Raw genomic sequence first — 22,339 nt, 5'->3', positions numbered from 1 at the left:
AGAGAGTTCATGATGGCATTGAAGACTTAATATAAAGAAAGGAAAAAAACCTTGGTGCTTTCAATTTATCCACTTAGTAAAATATGACATCAATGCATGTTGAAGGATCAGTTTGAACAATGTTATCTGCAAGAAGTCTGAAGTTAGTAGAAACTGAGAGAAAATACCTAGTTCTTAACTGGCCTATCAACACAAATCTAACCCAAAATCTAACTAAACACAAACCCTTGCTTACAGAATTATAAGCAAGAGTTTAAGAAATTGAAAGTAGATATTGGGTTAGGTTTGTCTTGCTAGGTCAGTTAAGAAATAGACATTTTATAGATAAATATAGATGCTTTATCTATAAATAAGAATAGATGCTTTATCTACAAATAAGAATAGATGTTTTATAGTTTTATGGGTGAGGATGCCTGTTAGACAATGAAATTCTGTTGCAAAATCAGCTAATTAGGGATCACATGACCATATATTATGATATTGAATTATCAAATTCTATATTAGGCAAAAAATGAGTGTAGATCAGTGGCTTTTAAATTCTGCTCATTGATTTTGTGGGGATCTCTTTGAGCGATCCCAAGTTCAGGGAGGCTGAAAGCAAGGCTTAGCTTCTTTTTAACTATCATCCAGAGATATTCTGCTTTTATTGTTTCATACTTTGGTTTTTACATGCAGTACATATTTGAGTCATGTCAAAAATATATATTCAACAACTAGTATGCACATTATATGCTAAAAAGGAGACATCATATTTATCTTCACAAAGCCTATATATATTTATATACACACACACATTAAATTGAAAATAATTCACAAGGGAGTTTATTGCCATTGAATGAAGCCACATTTTAAGAAAAAAATTTTCGGGGGTTAATTAGATCTTGAAGATTGTGAGAGACATAGATTAGCAAATAGGCAGAACTAAAGGTTTTCTAGATAGAAAAAGGCAAATGATAAGCTATTAGATTAGAGTAATAAAGTAGATGGGAATGCCCACAGACAAGAAGAATTAATCAGAGTCTTAGAGGAGGATTTTATGGATATGGTATAATAAGATAGAAAAGTTGGAAGAAAGGAAGATGTGATCTCTGTCCTTGAGAAGCATGCATTAATGACATAGATCTAAAAATTAGTTGAAAATGACCCCAGTAAGTAAATGAAATACCTGGTCCTTGTTTTCCCTGAGTAATGGAGAAGAATTGCATTCAGTTCCTCCCACTCTCCCACTTGGTCCATTCTTTAGTGATTTAAAAGGAAATAGGGAATAGTTCACTGTGATTAATGACTTGTGGGTAAGGGTGGGAGGTAAAGGTTGAGAATCAGCTCACACCTGAGCCCCTTGCTCTTTGCCTTTGAGAGCCATACTTTAAGAAATCAGTTGAGCCAGACCTGAGTGCTTCTCCCCAGCGTAGTTGACTGATGGTGACAGAACGCTGATTAAAGGCTTTCCCATGCTCACTTCATTCAAAGTGCTCCTTTCCAGTGTGAACTCTCTGGTGCGCTATCACCTATGAGCTATAATGGCTCACACAATCATATAATAGCTTTCACATGATCATTGCATTTATAAGATTTCTCCCCACAATGGGTGCTCTGATGTACCATTAGACTGGCACTATTAAGTGAAATATTTTCCCCTACTCATTACATTTGTAGAGTTTCTCAATAGTGTGAATTCTCTGGTGTATAAACAGGTATGAGTTTTGATTACAGAATTCCATGTTTATCATATTTATAGGGCTTTTGGCCTGTTTGAACTCTCTGACACAGAATAAGACATTTACTCAGACCAAATGTCTTGTCACACTGCATTCAAAAGGTATGAATTTTCTCATAGTCAACAAATTAAGAGTCCTGATACAAGTCTTCTCCAAACTGCCTCCATTTAAATAAGTTTTTTATATGCTCCTCAGTGTGGAGGCTCTGATGTCAAATCAGACATTTACTTTGAATGAAGGCCTTGCAACATTCATCACGCTGACAAGTATTCTCCCTAGTATGGATTCTTCGACTGGTTTCTGTTGGAACAGAGAGCTTTTCCATACTCATTTCAACTGTAAGTCTTCTCACTTATTTGTTCAATGGGACTGGAGAATAGAGTAAAATGTTTCCCAAGATGGTGTCACCTAGCCATGCCCCTCCTGTTCATTGTTGCACCCACAGGCGCCCAATCCTGTGTGAGGCAGAGCTAGTCAGAGCAAATGGAGCCAGAGGGTGGCTCTACTTGGGACAGCTTCTGCAGGAAGACATTCACTTTGAATGAAGGCCTTGCAATAACTAACTGCAGGGTGCTGTAGGGAAGGAGTGTGGTCCCACCTGTAGCAGTAGGAGTGGTGACTCCTGAGCAGCTGACCCCTGGCCCAGCTGGCTCACCTGCACATGCCAAACTTATATGTAATTTTAAATGAAAAAAAAAAAAAAATCACTGTTCTCCTTTAAAACAGCAAGCCAAGAAAGCAAAAGCAAAATAACAACACATGGACTCAGTGATCCCTGTTGTTCTTTCTACAATAAGGTACAGTGTCTTTTAAATGCTGAGTTCCTTTTTAAATGTTTTAAATTAATTAATTTATTTTTTAATTGAATTTTAGGTTTTGGGGTGCATGTGAAGAAAATGCAAGATTGTTGCATAGGCACACACATGGCAGTGTGATCTGCTGCCTTCCTCTCCATCACCTACATCTGGCATTTCTCCCCATGCTATCTCTCCCCAACTCCTCACCCCCTACTGTCCCTCCCCTATTTCCCCTGTACATGCTCAGCATTAGTCAAGAATACTGCTGATGATTAAAAAGTTGTACAATTTTTTGAAAATTAGTAATTGTTTGGATTTCAGCCTACACATATCCCAGTTTAAGCAATTTGAAGCCTTATTTTGTTACATTTCGAAATGTTTACGAAGCATATCAAAAAATTTGCAGGAAGTCTTACTAGTGGCAAAGGGACAAAGATGATGGTATTAAGTTTGTAGCAAAACATTTACATTCACAGTAATAGTGGTCTAATTTTTCTTCTAGTTATTGGGTTTGTTTTCTTGACTATCTTATGACTTAAGTAACATTTATTGTCCATGCATGATAGCTTAGCCCCTTCATTTTTAATTCTAACATATCAGTCATTTTCTCTGTATTGTCTTTGTACACTCGGGCTTTTGCGAAGGAGGATAATAAAACTTATTGGAAACAAGGAATAAAGAATGATTCTAAGTCAGAAAAGTTCCCATATGACTGAGGAGGTACCACATGACTGAGGATTAAGAAGAGAAGGCTTAGGAAGTTGTGAGTCTGACAATACCAAGATGGGTTTTCCAGGTGTGAGTAAAATCACAAAATATGTGACACCCTGACATATTAGATATGATGAATTTTAAATTGAATCCAAATGGAAATGTTGTAGCTAATAATTAATGTTTGTGTACCAGGTACGGTTATGCACATAGTCTGAATAAACCATGAAATTATACCCAGCCTGCATGGGGTCACCAAATCAATCATTTTTAATAAGTTAAGAAATTAATCCAGTGATATCTACCTTTATTTTTTTTTTCACTGAACTGATGGATAGTTTGCTTCCAAATAAACAAACCATATGATAAGGCCAATGTGATCCCAGTCATAGTGCACCAAAGGGAAAACACAATGTGAATGAATTCAATTACTTTTTCCTTAAAATAATTGCAATGTCAATTTATGAATTATTTTTGCCATTTCGAACATACAGAGTGAACTAGACTATACAAAACAGACATATTCAATTGATCCACTGAATAAGTTGACTTTGACTTACATCATGGTCAATCCCTTTTATACATAGGGCAGGGTTCAGAGGAAGATGACAAGTAGTTACATCTTGAAAGAACTCTTCTAGTCTGCCCATTTCTTTCTTCAGTACCTCCTGTGAAAAATCATTACAAAAGGATTTAAGAAAATGTAAAGAACTTGACTTTTCCTTCAAGTTATACTTTTCTTCTACTGATTAAATGAATTCTTGAATTCAGGGTTGCACACTTTGGTGACTCTGGGGTCAGGCAGGTGATGTAGTCAGGCATGAGGAGACAGTGGGCTAAAGACAATAGGGCATGTTGGAGAAATAGGGAACTAAAGCGTGCATGCCCTTTCTAAAGAACCTTAAACTCAACTAAAAATAAAAACCAAACAAAGCGCTGTCCTGGTCCAACAAAACATAAAGGGTTGGACTTGACCTGTGTGGTCACCAGTTTGCAAACCCTGCTTTAAGTAATTATTAACATGATTCTGATAATTTTCTGAAATTTGAGTTTATGACTCTCCAGATTTATATTCAATATTTACACTCAATAGTAAAGAGTGCATTTTACAAAAAAAAATATGTACATTAGTAACAATAATGACAACAAGCAATTACATAATGCTGTCAGAAATAATACGTGTGAACAAATAGTTTACTGGATGTCAATGAGTATATTTCTGATATTTACTTCCTCCTCCACTCAACTATACTCGTGGCAAGTCAGATATCACAAACAACACCTTTAAAATTGTGCACCATATGACAAAACAGATAGGAAATTATAATTCATTACATAACAGATTTAAAAAGCTTCTTTTAGTCCACTTTTACATATACACAATGGAGTACTATCCAACCATAAAAAAAAAATGAGATCTTGTCATTTGCAACAACATGGATAGAACTGGAAGTCATTATGTTATGTGCAATAAACCAGGCACAGGAAGACAAATACCACATGTTCTCACTCAGCTGTGAGAGTTAAAATGTAAAACAATTAAACTCATGGAGACAGAGTGTAGGAGGATGGTTAATGGAGGCTGGGAAGGGTAGTCAGTGCAGCAGCAGGCAGGGGAACAGTTAATGGGTATAAAAAAAGTAGAGTGAATTAGAAAGACTTACCATTTGCTAGCACGAGGTGACTATAGTAGAAAATAATTTATTTGTGCATTTTAAAATTAAAAATTAAGAAAAGAAACTTTTTGAGACCCATGCGGAAGACAAGGATATCATACTAATAATGTTCACTCAGCATTCAAGAGTTTCTTAGCTTTTACTCCTGGCTCATTGGCAAATAATGGAATCCACAGCTCCCAGAATCCAGAAGAGCAAAGTGGAGAGACAAAAATTGCATTACAGCCCTCTGTATGTGGTTGTTCTTCTTTGCCTCGTCTAGACTTGGGTTTGCCTGGTGGACATCATAGAGAAGAATCTCTGCTCCCTTCATTTAAGTAAAATCTCTTCCCAGTTCATATAGTTACACTTAATTAGTGCTTTTTAAGTAGAAAAAATAGCTATTAGTAACTTAAATTGTGAGAAATTATTTTTTAATTGTGAGAAACTATAAACGCCTCTCCCACCTCTTGCTTCTCCTCTTCCTATTTTCCTATGTGAAGAGATGTTTAACAAAAGCAGTCACTCAAGGCAAGATAAATATATTTACCTGAGTGAATAATGTCAGTATCACTCTGGTACTTGAAGAAACGATCAAAAAAGGCGCCAGAATTATTCAACTACAATGTACATCTTAAACATGCGAGGAATTTTAAAACAACAGATAAAGACCAAACCTTCACACTAACTTCTGTAAATTTTAAATCAATTTATTTTACTTGCTATCAACTTTCCACCATTAGAAAATAATTAATGAACTTGTAGTAATATTTAAAAAATCATAGAACTATTTTTCACATTGCTTATCATGTTATATGCCTTAAGGCTCCCCTGAGAGTTTATGTATCTCCCATTTAAAAATAAATTTCAAACTTTTGCTTTTTATTTTCCATTTTCTCCCAGGAAGGTGAAGTAGCACAGTTTCTGGCACTTCTATTAAATGAAGTGACTTCCAGCAAGAAAAATCCTGGGCTGAGAAAGAATTCTGGGACACTTTGCCTACTACTATTTTTATATCATTTTGTTGAAAATACTTGTTGATTTTAGATTACAAGTGGAGAGAAACTGAGTTCCCTTGAGGACAAAACTCATGTTTTGGTCATCTTTCTTTCCTTACCCTTTAGTCCATAGTAGGTACTGAATTGTTATTGAATAATGTTCTTATACAATAAATGAAGGTCCACTCTCTCCCTGCATCTAGAATGTTGAACTTAAGAAAAACTACTTAATGGTGTATATCAGTATAGGGAACTAGTGATGCAGATAATTAAAAAGAGGAAATATTCTTCCATTAGATCAAGAAAAATAATAGCCAGGTCTATTATTATAAACACTGAGATAGAGGCATGTATTTTGACTAGTATCCATTTATCTTAGTATAAAAATTATTACGATTCTTACTGCCATTGATTTATTTCATTTAATTCATCTTATTTGTTGCATGAAAAATGTCCTTTGCTGAATAACAATAACAACAAAGTGCCCTAAAACATCTTCTCATGTATTTTTCCAAGAGTCTGAACTGTGCTGCCATATTAATGCGATTACTTTATCAGACCTGTTTAGTCAAACTGCCTTTAAGTTGGTCTTTTCTTTTTAGGTTCTCTCTGTGTGGCTATTTAGATTAAAAACAACAACAACAACAACAAAAACCCATGTCTGGTGATATACATTATCATTAACTTTAGAACAGTAGGTAGAAAAAAAAACTTGACTAAAGTAATTGATTTAAGTATCTTATATCTAAGTGTAGTCAAAGAATTTGCTTTCTAAACAATGAAATCAAAACTTAATTTAAACCAAAGTTTAAAAAAGTTTACTACCTAGAGATTAATATTTCAACAAACCTGTCTTTGATGGTCACTAGCAGACTTGACTTTTTCCCCAATATCTCCCAGAATTTTGATAAGTTTCTGCTCCTTGGAAAACTCATCACTCAAGGCTTTTCCTGCACAGTATTGGAGAGCGGCTAGTAGCTTCTGATACCAGCTTTTAAAATAAGCTTCATTTTCTGCATCCTTTAGCAGCCTGAAGGAAAGAGAGAAAAAAAATTCTTGTATCTAAAGCTGATATTTTAACCACCTCCAGCCAGAACAATAAGTGCATTTCAAGCTAATCTGTATTTGGTGGCTTTGGGCAATTTAACAGGCTAGAATGGGGAAAATGTGGTTTATTCATAGACAGTCATCAAGTTCCATCTGATAGTTAATGAGATTCCAACAGTGAAGAATCAATAAGAGATCTGTCTTTCTTCATTTCAATTCACAACACACCTTTTCTTCTTTCAGTCCTCTTAATTCTGTAACACATACTTTTCTCAAGAACATGCTCTTGACTTCTTAAAAAATGTGCAAAGAAGTTTAGAAATAGTTTTTAAAAGTGACTGTACTATATGGTGACTCAAACATCAAGCCTAACTTTTTCTGGTTTCCTTCAAGTGATAATGTCCCCACACTGTCACAAACCCTTGTATTGCCTTTTTCCCAGCACCTCCCCTGGACTACCTGCAGGAAGGTATTGTAAAGACGAGAACATGTTTTTTTTTGTTTTGTTTTGTTTTCAGGCATATCTGGACTCAAATCCTGGCTCTCAAACTAACTAATTACTTAATTAGGCTGAGATTTTACTTATTTATCTTAAAATAAGGTAATAACCCTAGGTCTATAGAGCTGTATAGAACATAGAATGAGGCAATGCATTTGAAAGTGCTGAGCACACAAATATTAGTCCATCTGTATCTCACAGCCTTCCCAAGTCAGCTTCTGTCCCTGCAGGGAAGTCTGCTGCTATCATGAACATAGGAGACATAAATCATAACGAAGTAAGAATATTTTGCAAGATAATGGAGCAACAACAAATGTTTGCCAATTTTACTTTCTATTATATCCTTAAAACACTGAAATGGAATTTTAAAAATACTGATTTATTTAAATCTTAACTTCTCTCTAATTGATCTTTTAAACTTAACTGGTCTTTAGTTTTCCTCTTCTCTGAAAAATAATTAGTGTTCAAGGAACTAAAAGAAAATTCTGAGAACTAAATACTTAAAAAAAAAAAATTGACACGGCAGCCAAAAAATATATAGATGAGTTCTATTCTGCATGCCTAAATTTGCATCTCTATCCAATATGTGTTATGTTAGAGGTACTCCAACAAACAAATCATTTTCTTTCAACGTTTTCTGTTGCTACATATTAAAGTTAAAAATCAGTTGAATGAGTCTGCAGTTTCTTAAGGTGAGGGCCTGTTCCTTTGTCATTATTAGAAGTCAACTTGTCTTCTAGTACTTCTTTTATTTTCTCAGAGGAAATAAAAAGTTTATCTGAAATAGTAGCTCTTATTTACTTCTGGAAAGCATTAAAACATACACACACACACACACACACACACACACACACACACACACACACCCCTCAAGGGGCTAAAGATGTATTATTACCAGTAAAATATCCTCTATTGATAACTTGGTTATTTTCAATTTAAGAAGAGTAGCAATGAGACATTTTCCTACTCATTCCTATGATGAGATTTTGAAATGTAAAACAAGTAATAAATGGATCACATAATTTATTACCTGGAAGCTCTAAGAAAATGCACATTGCATGCATGTGAATGCAAAGCTGCAGATGCAAGCACGCACATGTAAAACATGAAGATGTTTTATGCTGAATTGTATACCACTCAGATTCTCATAGTGCTTGGAACACTGGTAATGTATCATTTTATAGTCTACATGGATTCATTGAAATAGGGAGTTGATTGATAGAATATTTCTATATTTCATATCAGTATTTGTCAGCACATTCACAAACTTTGAATATTGGGATATTGGATTTTTTTGAAGTATTTTTTTAACCTGATCTAGTACATAAATATAACTCTATGACTACCCAACTGCTACATACATGATAAAAAGAAAAGTTGTTTTGCCCAGATAAAGTCAACAATATTTTAACAAAATAATTAAAGAAATAATATATTTTAGCACTGGGGTGATAGGGACAGTCAAAATTGTTTAGTTAATTTGTACATATTCCTTTTATTCCTTATTCTATTGAAATGAACTTGTTCTCTCATGAGCAATGTATTTGCTTCTCTCTGGTTCAAGGAGGAAAAACTCAGTTTGATTCCTTGCTCAAAATAAAATCGGTCAGGGGAGAGTCACAGAGAGAACATGTGGCCACATCCTAAAAAACATAAAAGCTAAGAAAATTCAGTGTATTCTGTTGTGATTATTTTCCTTAGAGAATATACCTCATTCAAACCCAGCATCCCTGCCAAGATTACATGTTCTCCTCGTGAGGTCTGGTTCAAGATCTATGACTTTACTCGACGTGTAAAGAGTTTATTTTTTAACACTGCAGAATTGAAATCATAGAGTGCTAAAGATGAACATGAGAGGTCAATTATTCTATTCCTGTATTTTTCATCACAGACACTTTAAATGACAAGAGAAATTAACATGCCCCTTAATTTTAAACAACCATGGAAAAGGTTGAACTACAAAGTTTTGGGTGAAAGGTTACTCGGTTCAGTGTCAGTGACCTTCACTATAAGCAGTAAATCCTGAATAGTGTGGTTTTTATCCATTGCCTTTGTCTATAAGATTGTAGAAAATAGTCATTCTCTTTTGAGGATTACAGAAATCCTTTTCAAAAGCTGCAGTAACCTGGGAGAGGCAATATTGCTTATGCCAAAAGTGTTTAAAAATAAAAAGTGTAAGGTCAGGGGACTGGGAAGTATCAGGTAAGAGTTGCTAATAAAAGACTGGGTTTTTAAGATGTAGGCAATGTGATTTTGCACAAACTGTGAGGCAAATCTTAAAATGCCAGAGACCTGTTTACTCTAATGTCTGCAATATCCAGCTGTGATTCAATTTGATATTATTTTGTACACATGCCTTAATGCTTTATAAAGTGTAAGTTATGACAACATTAAAATGAGGATGAGCGCATAAAATCTAGATGATTAAAGAAGATTTTGACAGTATTAAGTATGGTAGGCAGTAAGTAAGAGGGAAAGAAACATAACCCAGGTGACTGAGCACATTTTTTATAGGATGTCATGGAGGTATTTAAGTTAAGTGAATTGTAGTGGACTCAGAGATACAGAGATAGTCACCAATCTCAGCTGGCATAGAGTGGAGATTTTCCTTGAAAATTAGAACTTTTTGACATTTCTTCATGTATGTAGCTGCTCCTGATCACGTGATGAGGGACTTGCTAGAGCCACAGGGAAAGTACAAATAGTTCATATTCCATCAGTCTACCAGCAGGACAGAACAGAGTATTCACAACATTCCAGCCCTCTTGGCCTCATAAACTCCTTCAATCCAAGTGTTAATTTTAGTTTTCAACAGTAGGATAGTCCACATCTTAAGGACTGTCCTAGAATTTTACTCGCTTGTGTATTTTCTGTGGGTCAAGAGGGGAAACAACATCCCGTAATAGAAAAAAATTGAGCTACACGATGAAAATGAGTGATTTCATATCACTCCAGGCTTCCTCTTCCCATTTCATCTTGTATTTTTTGCTGCTTTGTTTTTTGCTGAGGTACGTGAATCAGGACACCAATTTTTAGTGAGCACAGGTGGATTCCAGAATATGACTTTTTCAAGTGTATTTAGAACTCTGGGACAAATAAAGAATACAATTCAATGCCTAGAATATAATTAATTTTAAAATTTTAATAGTGCGATTGAGAGATGAAAAGTGTGCCTATTTAGCATTACCAACTTTATTTTACCTCTAAGTGCCTAAGAGATTTATTTAATATTTTCCTCAGCTGAGGAACTTGATACATTATACACTCCTTGCAAAGATAATTATTTTTTCTGACTAGCCGATTTTTAGAATATTGATTTGCTCTTTCAGAAATAGCAGCACTAACTGTTGAATTTCACATATAAAAGGCATTACATGGGGCAAGTCTGCAGATGTGCAAATTCCAATCAGTATTCTGCAATATGTGTTTATCAGTAAACTACTTTGTCACAATTGAAATATAAAACTCTTCACAAAGGAAACAAGTTCAGAAAATGATTAAGTCCATGCCTTAGATGTTGTATACATTTTTAGAACACTTAAATATATGAAAGGAACCCATAAGGCATGAAACTGACTTGGGTTTTTACCCCTACTATAATTTATGAGAGTAATCATTCTTATAACTTCCAAAGTAGTCTCTTTGGAATGTTATATATTCATGATGTTCCCACTGTTCCCACACTGTGTGGTAGATTTCATTATTGTTCTCAGCTCCATGTTTTCTCCTCTGTAGATTATACATCTAGACTCTTTATTATGTGACTTTGGGTACCTTCCTATAGGTAGAATTTACTTCTTTATCCCTTGTCAGGTTGGCCATGTGATTTACTTTTGTCAACAGAATGTGACTGGATGTAACCTATGCTCATGTCCATGGAGATGCTTTAAATGGGCTATTGTGATTTGGTTTGGCTTCTTGTTTGATTTAATTTTGCCTCTGCTTTCTTCCAGAGAACAGCATGTCCCAGTAGGGGGCTGTTCCTTTAGTCCCGGAATGAGAAGACAATGTGGAGCCAAACTGATCATTGATGCAGAGTCAGGTGGAGCCAAGCAGGACGACACCAAGTCTGCAGCCTGAGTCCTACATGAATGAGAAATAAATAAAACCGTAGGGCTGTTTGTTGCTATGGTAAAAACTAATGAATATGCCAACTTTCTTTGTTTTTCTTTTCTTTTTCCACTTGTGTGTTTGAGTTGCCTTTAGAATGGAAAGCATATTTTTTAAAACATTCTCAGGGGTATCCCTGAGGATATTTGGGGGCGAATCTAATTACTGAAAATAAATAAAACTGATCTGGAGCCAAGTCTGGTGAAATAGACAAATAATCAATTTGAGTATACTATTTCAGATAAAAAACTATAAAAGTAATTAACATGGCTTTTTTCACGGATCATAAAAAGTCCCCAAAGGTATTCCAAAAATGATTTGATCCAGCTTATTTGGACATGTATATTGTGTGACATTGCTAAAATTTTATTGTTACTTTATTACTACTAGCATACTTCTTGACTCATCTAAATGTGTGAATAGGCCTATGTACCATCTGTTGCTTTGTCTAGCCAAGTGTCTGAATATCTGATAGGAGACTCTCTGACTAAAAATCTTATACTAATAAGTACAACGGCGCAAAGGCAAACTATTTTAGGGTTTACATAACACAGGGCTAAACAAAGGGTCTGATGGCTGAGGGCAATGAAGGAGACGGTACATGTGGCTGTTCTGGGGAGCTACCCTAATGGCAACAGCTGAGGACTGAAATGGCTGAAAAGGGGTCAGTGGCTTTGGAGGAGAAAGCATCTGTATTAGCATGTTGAGTGTTACTTTTCCTTGTTGCGCTGGGGTTGCCCTGGAGTTGGCTACCAAGACCTAAGACTGAAGAAAAGAGAAAATAGGTAACCTATATTTCAAGAGTGTGGCAAAAATTGACAAGAAGAAGATAAAACAAGTAAACAAAAAACCAGTTAGGGGTTAGATAACTCTTCAAGGTTTATTAGGAAATGATGAAATGGCTATGGTAAAACAAGCATTACCTCCTCTACATATTTGCAGGTGAGGTGTTTGAGAGTTATGAGTCATTAGCCCAGTGAGGAACAGAGTGAGTCCACAATGTTCACTTATCTTTTCAAAGTCGAGTGGGGAAGGAAGCTCAAATTGAGCCATTTATAAGGATTTCAGTGTATGCAATACAAGACTGTTACCACTGTTACCCCAGTTTAGACTTCTGCTCTCAAAGAGAGTTTGTTGATTTTCCCTAGGCTTCTGTGAACATGAAGAAAATGCAAGGCCAGGATGGAGAAAATGAGTGGCAAAGGAGCAGCCTGCGATCCTGCACTCCTGCAGTTTGACAAAGCAAGGGTTTGTGCGATGGATGTTACTCAAGGTTAAATAAACTCATGGAAGGTAATTATATGTGATCAACTCTTTATATAGGTAGAAGCTAAGACAGAGTCAAATCTCCTGGTGGGGAGGTTCTGCAAGGCTGCCCAAAGACTCACCCATGGTAACCCCAAGGTAGCCAGCTTTGACAGTGAATCCACAGGGGACCTTGGTGGAGAATCTGAGCTCACAGAGAGGGGATCGCAATTGCTTGCCCTATCAAGTGTGAGGGTCACTTTTCTCTTTCTCTTTTCCTCCCACTCATAGCTAAGAAAAGTTAGAGCTAAAAGAGAAAGAGAAGAAGAGTGAAATAACAGATTGTGTCTTCTTTTCCTAAGCTAGATCTTGGCTAGTATTGGAGTCTGGGGGTGCGAGGTGGGTGGGGTGGATGGGGTAGGTGAGGCATCTGTTAAATTGGGGAAGAAAATAAAGTTTTAAATTGGACAAGATGGGTTGAAGTATTTTGTTGTCTAAAAGTATATACGAGGAAACTATAGAGTCTAGCCTGGTTTGAATTAGAAAATGTGAAAGGGCAAAGGTAGAATTTTTAATCATTAAAAGTTTTGAGACCTACTATACTCAACCAGTTTAATAAAAACTAGGTGAGACAGTTAAAAATCTAAGAGTCACAAAGAAACGCAACTTCAGGAAATGTCCTGATTTCACTACAGGTGAGAAAATCCGTAAGATGCAGAATAAGGGGGATCTCATTCTGGGACAGTAGAATTTAGAGGAACCTTGACCCAAAACTCTTGAGAGTCAGGCTGAGATCATTCTCTTTGCCTCTCTTTATTCCCTCTTCACCACTTACTCCTCCAGATCAGGGCTTTTCTTGTTTAGTTTCATTGGTGGATGATCATGGCTAAGCAATGAATTGTATTTAAAAAAAAAAAAAAAACTAGTTTCTTTAGCAATAGGTTATTAACACTGCATATATACGAATATGTAGGTATATATTTACTATTATAATTAGTTGTTTGTCATAATATTTAAGTAAAATCCTTAACAGTTATGGTCAGTCACATGTTTAATGATAAGCTTAAAATTAGCCATAGATGATATCCATTTGTGTAAACACTTACAATGAACGTTACTGTTACACAGCAGTGTTGCACTTAGGGTCACCTGGGAGCTATGGAGGGAAAAAACCATTTTGAGCAGATAAGTTTCTCTGAAGTTTCCTGCACCTATAATAAGAAAGCAGAGTTCCTTGCATTCATCTCACAGAAAAGCATGGTCAACCCAGGAGCCTGATGTAGGACAGGTGAGCCCCCATACAGGGGCTTAATCTGGGAGGGTTCCTGGCTTCACTCAGGGAAGAATTCAAGGGTGAACTACAGTTGTTAGCAACTTTTATTGAAGCAGCAATGTAGAGCAGCAGCAGAAGTATTGCTCCTTGCAGAGCAGGGCTACCCATAGGCAGTGTACCCAGAGTGGCAGCTCAGAGGCAGTTTTGCAGCCATATTTATACCTGCTTTTAAATATATGCAAATTAAGGGATGAATTATGCAGAAATTTCTAGAAATGGTGTTGTCACTTTCACATCATCAGGTCAGGTTGTTGCCAAGGAAAGGAGCAGTAACATTTGGGTGTTGTCATGGCAATGGTAAACTGACATGGCACACCAGTGGATATGTCTTATAGAAAGCTGCTGCTGCCTCCATTCTTGTTTTGCCTAGTCCTCAATTTGGTCCAGTGTCTGAGCCCCACCTCTAGAGTTAAGTCTTCCCTCCTACCTCAAGCCTACAAGTAAATATATAAAACTCCTTCCAGCCTACTCACATGTTAACATGTAACATATGTTCACATGTTAAATTTATTGAATAATGGGATTTAAGGGCAGGGACAGTCCTCCTCTTTGCATTACAATGCACACTTACTGCTTTAGTATAAGTTATTTTATTTATCATTTTCCTAAATTAACTACTCAGCTTGAATAGCTTACAGTGACCCCCTCTCCCTCCACCACCACACTCTGTATATATGCTTTTTAATTATATATAAAAAAGAAACAGTTGGAATTTTAGCCCTGGGCACACTTTGAAAGACACATCTATCTATGAGGCCCTCCTGTATCCTGTCTCCCTTTTTGCACATTTTGTTTTTCTCTTTTTCTGATCCCTAAGAACGCCTTGGCTCCAGCTGCTCTTCCTTTGGCAAAAAAACACCACCTTGTTCTGCTCTCTTCTGTGGTTTCCTGGGCTTCCAAATAGTCCTTGTCCTTCCCACTCCAACCAAACACATTTTCCTGAGTGTAATTATACTCACATTCTCAGTGGGATAATATTACAAGAGCCTGGAGCTGAACAACACTTTGAGGTAATTTCTCCCACTGTTACATTTATTAGGCAAGGACACAGTGATCAAGAAACTTGACCAAACACCTATGACAAAAGCCCAGCTTTCTGGACCACAGCTCAGGGCTCCTTGCAAAGCACCACATTCTATGTTCTAAAATCCATTGAAACATGATTTGGAGGACTGTTTTCTACTTTCACCAATTCTGGCAAGAAACTGCAGGCTTTGGTTCTTCACTTTCCTCCTCGGTCAAATGTTGGAGTTGGTGAGGTTTAGTAAGCTGCCCTCCAGCTCCAGGGCTGTATAATTTTTTTCTTTTATGAAATTATCAAGCATTTACTCTATGCCAGGTGTTTCTGAGGATTTTGCTTAACTGGGTGAGGCAATCCTTACCTCAGTTCCAGGTAATATGATTTCTTCCTTCTCACAGACAAGGATATTGTAGTTCATAGAGATGGAGTAATTTGCCCAAAGCCACCCAACCAATGGACTGGGGATTCATATCCAAGTGTGTCTGATTCCCCAGCCCTTGCTCTTCAGACTCATGCTGTGCCACCTCCTGATGTCTCAATATGGAAACCAGGTGAGGGGTTAGGCAGAGACTCCTATGCAATCTAGGAATCATCTTCTGCCACCTTCCTGACCTGTTTTTCTTTAATCTCTTTCTCTTGCTTCCTGGTTCCTAACACTCTGAAGCCTCATGTTCGCCAGATTGTCTTCTTTCTTTCCAAAGTTTTCATTCCAATTTTTTATGTATGTGTATGTGTGTGTGTGTATGTGTGTGTATGTGTGTGTGTGTGTGTGTGTGTATGACTGGATCTCACTCTGTTGCCCAGACTGGAGTGCAGTGGTGTGATAATGGCTAACTGAAGCCTTGACCTCCCAGCCTTAATTGAACCTCCCACTTCACTCTTCTGAGTAACTGGGACCACAGACATGCACTGCCACATCTGGCTGATTTTTAAATTTTTTATAGAGGTCATGTCTCCATATGTTGCCTAGGCTGGCTGAGAAGTCTTGGACTCAAGCAATCTGGCCTTGGCCTCCCAAAGTGTTGGGATTATAGGCATGAGCCACCATGCCTAGCCTTAAATATAATTTAGTATAAAATATTAATAAGCAGGGATACCTTTCTCTCCCTTACACAGCCTATAAAAATAACAGAATTGTGGAATCTATTCTGATGATGCAAATCATATACCTGACTCACTTCTCCTCCACCCCTCCTTCACTTGAGAAAGTGGCACCAACATTACAGTTTCAAAGGGTCTGGCCTCCTTGGTTTATTTAGACAAATGGCAGTCAGTAGTGTTGGGAGAGTATATTGGAGAAGAAGCTGCATTCAAAATAACACACTGATTGCATTTGGGAACCTAAGAATCCTAGTGAACTGTGCACATGCAACAGATGTGCTTGAACTACCCATTTTAATTGGGCCTGGGCTTCAAAATAACTCAAAATGTAGCAAAAAAGAAATGGGGATTCTAATATCAGCACATGTGCTGTAATAAAATTAATTCTGCTTGACACATAATTAATGCTGGAATCCATGCTCATGGAATTTTAAGTCAGTTCAATAGGTGTCTATAGTTTCCCTTACTCTTTGAAAATGGTTCTGAACTGTGTGCCCAACTTGGTCCTTTTTTAAAAAAAAATCCTTTTTTCTTCTAAATACATATATGGTTACTTTAAAGGCAGCGTCAGCATCTTTTTCATACAGTACCCTTAACAAAATTTCTTTTAACAGCAAGGCAATTCCTTTGCTATATGAATGTTTCATAAGAATAGCAAACTAATAATAAAATTCCTCTTTACCCATCAGCCTTTTGTTCTTGTACACCCCTCTTGTGAAAGCTGGATAATCATCATATTGTGCAGTGAACAATTCATGTGTTTGAACACAGCCGGAGAGGCAGGTTGATAGGTGCAAGGCGAAGCTGGCTTTGAAATACCTAGTTTCCCTGGAACCTCAGCTTCAAATCACAGCTGGGGCAGGTGCTCCTCCCTTCATTCTTCAGAGACACAAACAGTGAGGTTCATTCTGTAAAGGTATTAAAGGTTTCCTGGGACATTATCCGTAAGATTTGGAGATGTGTTTGATGTCCTGAGAAAATTTCTGCAACATTCTCGGTCATTGTCATGAAAGAACTTCTTGTCCCCTGAAGTTGGCTAGTGCCATTTAACCCCATTCATTCTGGAAACTCGGTAAGAAATTAGTATTGTTCTATGAGGCCTCAACAACCTACCTGGCAAGTTTTCTGTTGATTTATGTTATGCTGTTGTTGCTATTGTTGTTCAGATTGTATCTTATAGGCAGGGATAATTGTCGTGTTCACTATATCACTTCATTTCAAATGCTCTCTGTGTGACCACACAAGCAATTTAACAGTTCTAACCCTGGCCTTTCCATTCATAAAATGATGATAATCATGTCTGTCCTGTCATTTAATATATGTTTTTCTTTTGGACAGAATGGCGTCCCCCCCCAAAATTCGTGTGCTGAAGCCCTAACTCCCAAGGTGACTGAATGTGGAGACAGAGCCTTTAAGAAGGTAATAAGGTTAAATGAGGTCATAAGATTGGGGCCCTAATCCCATAGGGCTGGTGTCCTTATGAGCAGAGGGAGAGCCACCAGGAGAGCACACGTACACAGAGAAAAGGCCATGTGAGGACACAAGGAGAAGGTGTCTGAAGAGGCCTCACCAGGAACCATGCTTGCTGGTACCTTGATCTTAAATTCCAGCTTCCAGAACTGTGAGAAAATACATTTCTGTTGTTTAAGTCACCCAATCTGTGGTATTCTAGGAAGCTGTAGCAGACTGATAGTTTCCAACTTAGAACTCTTTTTTTTTTTTGCTATCCAGACCACATTCATCTATTTATAAGATAGCACACTTAAATTTTCCTAAGGCATTTTAACCTTAACACGTCTAATTTCATCATCCTTCTCCCCAATATCTGCTTCTTCACCTGAATTACTCATCTCTATGAACAGGATGGCTAGCCTTCCATCTCCCTAACTAAAAATGAGGCTGTTATCCTTGGCACTTCTCTCACCTTCATCCCCAACAAGTTTTATACCATGTCCTATCATGTTTACCTTCAAAATAGCTCTCATATTTAGGTCCTTTTTTCTGTCCTTGCTGACAGAATTTAACTGAGGCCTTCATTTCTGGTGCTTAATTTTCCTGTTACCTCTGATTTTTTTCCTGTCCTCCCTTCCTTTTTTACTTAGTCTAACGAAATCTAACTCTAGGGATTAAAATCACCTAGGCTTCGGGATAAAATAGAAAATCCTTAGTGTAACAAACAGGGCATTTCATGATTTGTCTCTCTCAGGTCTTTAAGTCTCATCTCTTATTTCCAGTCATGTTCTTCCACCCCAAACATAAAGTACGACCTTTGGTAACTTGATCTTCTTAGCTTTCTCAAGCTGTAATGCTTTTTCCTTGCCCCATCCTCTGTTTCTGAAATGATGCTTCCATTAGCGCGTTTTCCAAAAAGCTTCTTTAGATTTCAGGCTTGGGCAGGTACACATTATCTTTCCCGATATGGGTGAAGTACTTCCCTCTTTTCATTGTTCTTATTAACATTTATTTTGTGTTTTGTTTTTTGTTTGTTTGTTTTTTCTTACGGCATCTTCCTCTGTTGTCAGGCTGGGGTGCAGTGGTACAATATCTCGGCTCACTGCAACCTCCACCTCCGGGGATCAAGTAATTCTCCTGCCTCAGCCTCTCAAGTAGCTGGGACTACAGGTGCACACCACCACACCCAGCTAATTTTTATATTTTAGTAGAGATGGGATTTCACCATGTTGGTCAGGGTGGTCTTGATCTCTTGACTTTGTGATCTGCCCACCTCGGCCTCCCAAAGTACTGGGATTACAGGCATGAGCCACCTCGCCCAGCCCTTATTTTGTGTGTGTTTTTTTTTTTTTTAAATTGTGTTTTAATTTTTTTAAAATATCTTTTTCCTACTAGGCTTTAAATTATTTCAGGGCAGTACTGTAACTTTATACCTTGTGGCTTAACAGTTTCTGATTGTGACAAACTGGGCACTTAATATTTCTTGAATAAACAAATTAAATACTACTAAATAAATAAATCCCATCTTCCTAAAATTTCTTTTATTGATTAAAATTTTGGAATATGAGCCCAAACTAACCTAATAATAGTTTGAGAATTATAGAATCTTAAGAAATTACATTTTCACATGTTATTTCTTCTAATCTCCTAAGATATTTCATATTATACATATACATGCATATATTTATTAATGTATACATTAATTATAAACTGTTTAAAATGAATTTATATTTGAGAATTTTGAAAGATTCCAAGCAAATTCTAGAGTTTCTCTATTATAGTATGCTTTGAGGATTCAGATCATGGGGAGAAAAATGGTCGAATTCTTACCATTTAAAAATAATTGCATAACTCAATGAACTTAGTTGTTTAACCCCCATCATTGGTAAAGTTACATTACCTAAGAGTCATCCCACAAAGTACTTTTCTATCAGATAAGCCATGTCATTTTAGAATGGAACATTTTTGTAACTCAGGGGGAAGAGTTACAAATAAAAGAAAAAAAATGATGTGTGTATGTGTGTGTGTTGGGATTGGGGGTGAGATTGAGAGAGAGATTCTATTAAGTAATCCAAGCATTTGTTTCTAAAGAATTTTCAAAAGCCTGTTGTAAGAAGTTTAGATTGACCACACTAACAATGTTGGTGCAAAAAAAGTCAGACTCTAAAACCCAGTCTTATTTAAGATATAAGCAATTATAACAATAATCAAAAAAGGTGGCAATATCTACCAAAGTTAAAATACCCTATAACAATCTATGTGTGGATTTTATTCCTATTGTTATTTTCATTTTTGCTCCTTCTTAGAAAAAAGTCTTTTCACACTGGACCATTAGGTTTTTGAGTTCTTATGAGAGTCTCCCTTCATAATTATCCTTTAAGAAAAGTTTTAAGAGCCTTGCTTTAATGAGACTCCTTCTTTGTCTTTGAAATCATCAGTAGAGGTTGGATGATAGTGCTTAAAGGGCAGATAACTGAAATTGCTTTGGAATTAATTGGTTAGCAATTTTCTTTTTTTCTAACCAGAAAAAATGGGACAAGCAGCTTACTGTTCACATTTCTTAGAAAATGGCATTAACTCTACTAGAATTTAAAAATCATTCACTGGAATTAGGAATCAAATATTTACATGCTCTATCTTTGGAAGGATTCCAATACTGTTCCTAAAATAGTATTTTTCTCTATGTTAGTATTTTATATTGGACAAATTCAATAATGCTTATCTTCTTCTTCTTATGCTTTATTTTAACATTTTCCCTTGTTTTCTTGATTCCAATCAGCAACAGAACAAATTAACTGGCTTTTTGTAGTGCTTTTCTAATTACACTGTAATGATTTTTTATTTTCACAAATTGGGAAATAGAGTAATGAAATGGTACATTTTTGATGAATTTTGCTTGTTTTCTTTCCCAAGAATTCTGGAAAGGAATAAATACACAGGGAATTCAGCAAAAGAAAGTTTCTTGTTTTCACATGATAAATTCTGCTTCAGGACATCTCATTAGCAGTTCTGTTTCTCTCTCTTGGATTGGTATTATCTGTGTCAATTTATAAAATTCTATCATCAATTTTAAGGCCTTGAAATATAGGCAAAGAACAGGCTAAGGAGTTGGCTATATCTGAGTTGGAAACATGGTTGGACCATTTAAAGGCTGTGTGACTTTTGGCTCCTGACTTAACTTCTCTGAATCTCAATAGTACCTAATGATACTTAATTGACAAGGTTTCTATGATGATTAAATGATATAATTTAGAACAGTACCTAGTGAAAGTGTGATATTAATATCTGCTCAATAATAATAGTAGTTGTTGTTCTTGGTACTCACAAAAATAGGCAGATTGAATACTAGCTCAGATTGTTCCAGATTTCCTAAATATTTTTGGTGTGTGGCTCATTTTACCAAAAATGTTTTGCCAAATATGACCCAATGAAAAACTTAAAATTTCCTCAAAATACCTGCTAAGTTAAAAGTATTATTTATTTTATGCTATTTAGCCCACATAATCAATTTGACAAAAACAATGAAGAAAAATGGCAGAGAGTTTTCTCAACTGTTTAAGACAAATCTGGTTTTAAGAATATTCAAGTTCTGTACCTTCAGTTAGTTTCATGTCATTGTCAAATGCATCAGTGAAACAACTACTGTAATAAAAATCAGAATAAATATATAATAATCATAACAATAGCAGTAAGAACAGTAATCTGGAATTGCAGGCATTCTACTGCAATGCTACTCTTACTAAGAACAAAGATAGCTGAACATTTTTCTTAGTTTCTCAACAAGTACCGAATGGTTACTCTAGATGCATTACTTCTACCTGACCCTTATCACTGAGATAGTTGTTTCTATATTTGATCTGAATTGGCAGAGCAGGCAAAGGAGTAGCAACATGAGCACCAGCTAGAAATCAACACTGGGGACTTCAGTACCATGTAAAAGGTCCAGAGACTGGTCCAAATACGTAGGGCATGTTGTCTTTTGATAAGACACATGTGCTATCACTTCTAGATTAAAGTTCGTATAGTATTGCAGAAGATAATTATTTATTTCAGTGTTTTTCCGAACATGTGAAATTAAACAACAATAACAAAAACAAACCTATGAACATAATCTGTAAATCACACCTGGACTCTGAAAAGATTTATGGAAATAATCCAGAAGTTAAAAAAAAAAAATTGTAAAGGCAGTACACATTTTTGAAGCAAAATCTGACTTAGAACCATCTTCCTTCCTCAACATGCACCCCCGGGAGAAAAAAGATAAAAAATGATTTGCTCTACTGACAGGGCAGTAGGCAGCCTAGACCACTGCTTGCTTTGGTTTCCCCTTTCGCACTCTGAGAACGCTCGAATGAACCTTGTGATTTGGAGAAACACATTTTTTTTTTTTGAGACGGAGTCCCGCTCTGTCGCCAAGCTGCAGTGCACTCGCTGCAACCTCCGCTTCCCGGATTCAAGCGATTCTCCCCCTTCAGCCTCCCGAGTAGCAGGGACTACAAATGCGCACCACCACACCTGGCTAATGTTTAGCATTTTAGCAGGGACTGGGTTTCACCGTGTTGTCCAGGATGGTCTCAATCTCCTGACCTCGTGATCCGCCCGCCTCGGCCTCCCAAGGAGAAACCCATTTTTTTTTTTTTTTTTTTTTTTTT

The 22,339-nt window shown here is 36.5% G+C and overlaps 1 protein-coding gene across 1 annotated transcript in view; it reads right to left on the bottom strand.

The window, feature by feature from the left end:
• The window catches only part of PIK3C2G (phosphatidylinositol-4-phosphate 3-kinase catalytic subunit type 2 gamma), a 395,898-nt gene that overhangs the window by 149,957 nt on the left and 223,602 nt on the right, over positions 1 to 22,339 (bottom strand). Inside the window, exons 19-20 of the mRNA XM_017528884.2 lie at positions 6,729 to 6,909; positions 3,787 to 3,894 (exon numbers count right to left, since the gene is read on the bottom strand). Of these exons, the coding sequence (XP_017384373.1) occupies positions 3,787 to 3,894; positions 6,729 to 6,909 (289 nt within the window). The remainder of the gene's footprint in view (positions 1 to 3,786; positions 3,895 to 6,728; positions 6,910 to 22,339) is intronic.

This window comes from Cebus imitator, unplaced genomic scaffold, assembly GCF_001604975.1.
Source record: "Cebus imitator isolate Cc_AM_T3 unplaced genomic scaffold, Cebus_imitator-1.0 Scaffold2, whole genome shotgun sequence".
Taxonomy (NCBI): Eukaryota; Metazoa; Chordata; class Mammalia; order Primates; family Cebidae; genus Cebus; species Cebus imitator.
This window is presented reverse-complemented; position numbering and strand designations above follow the sequence as displayed.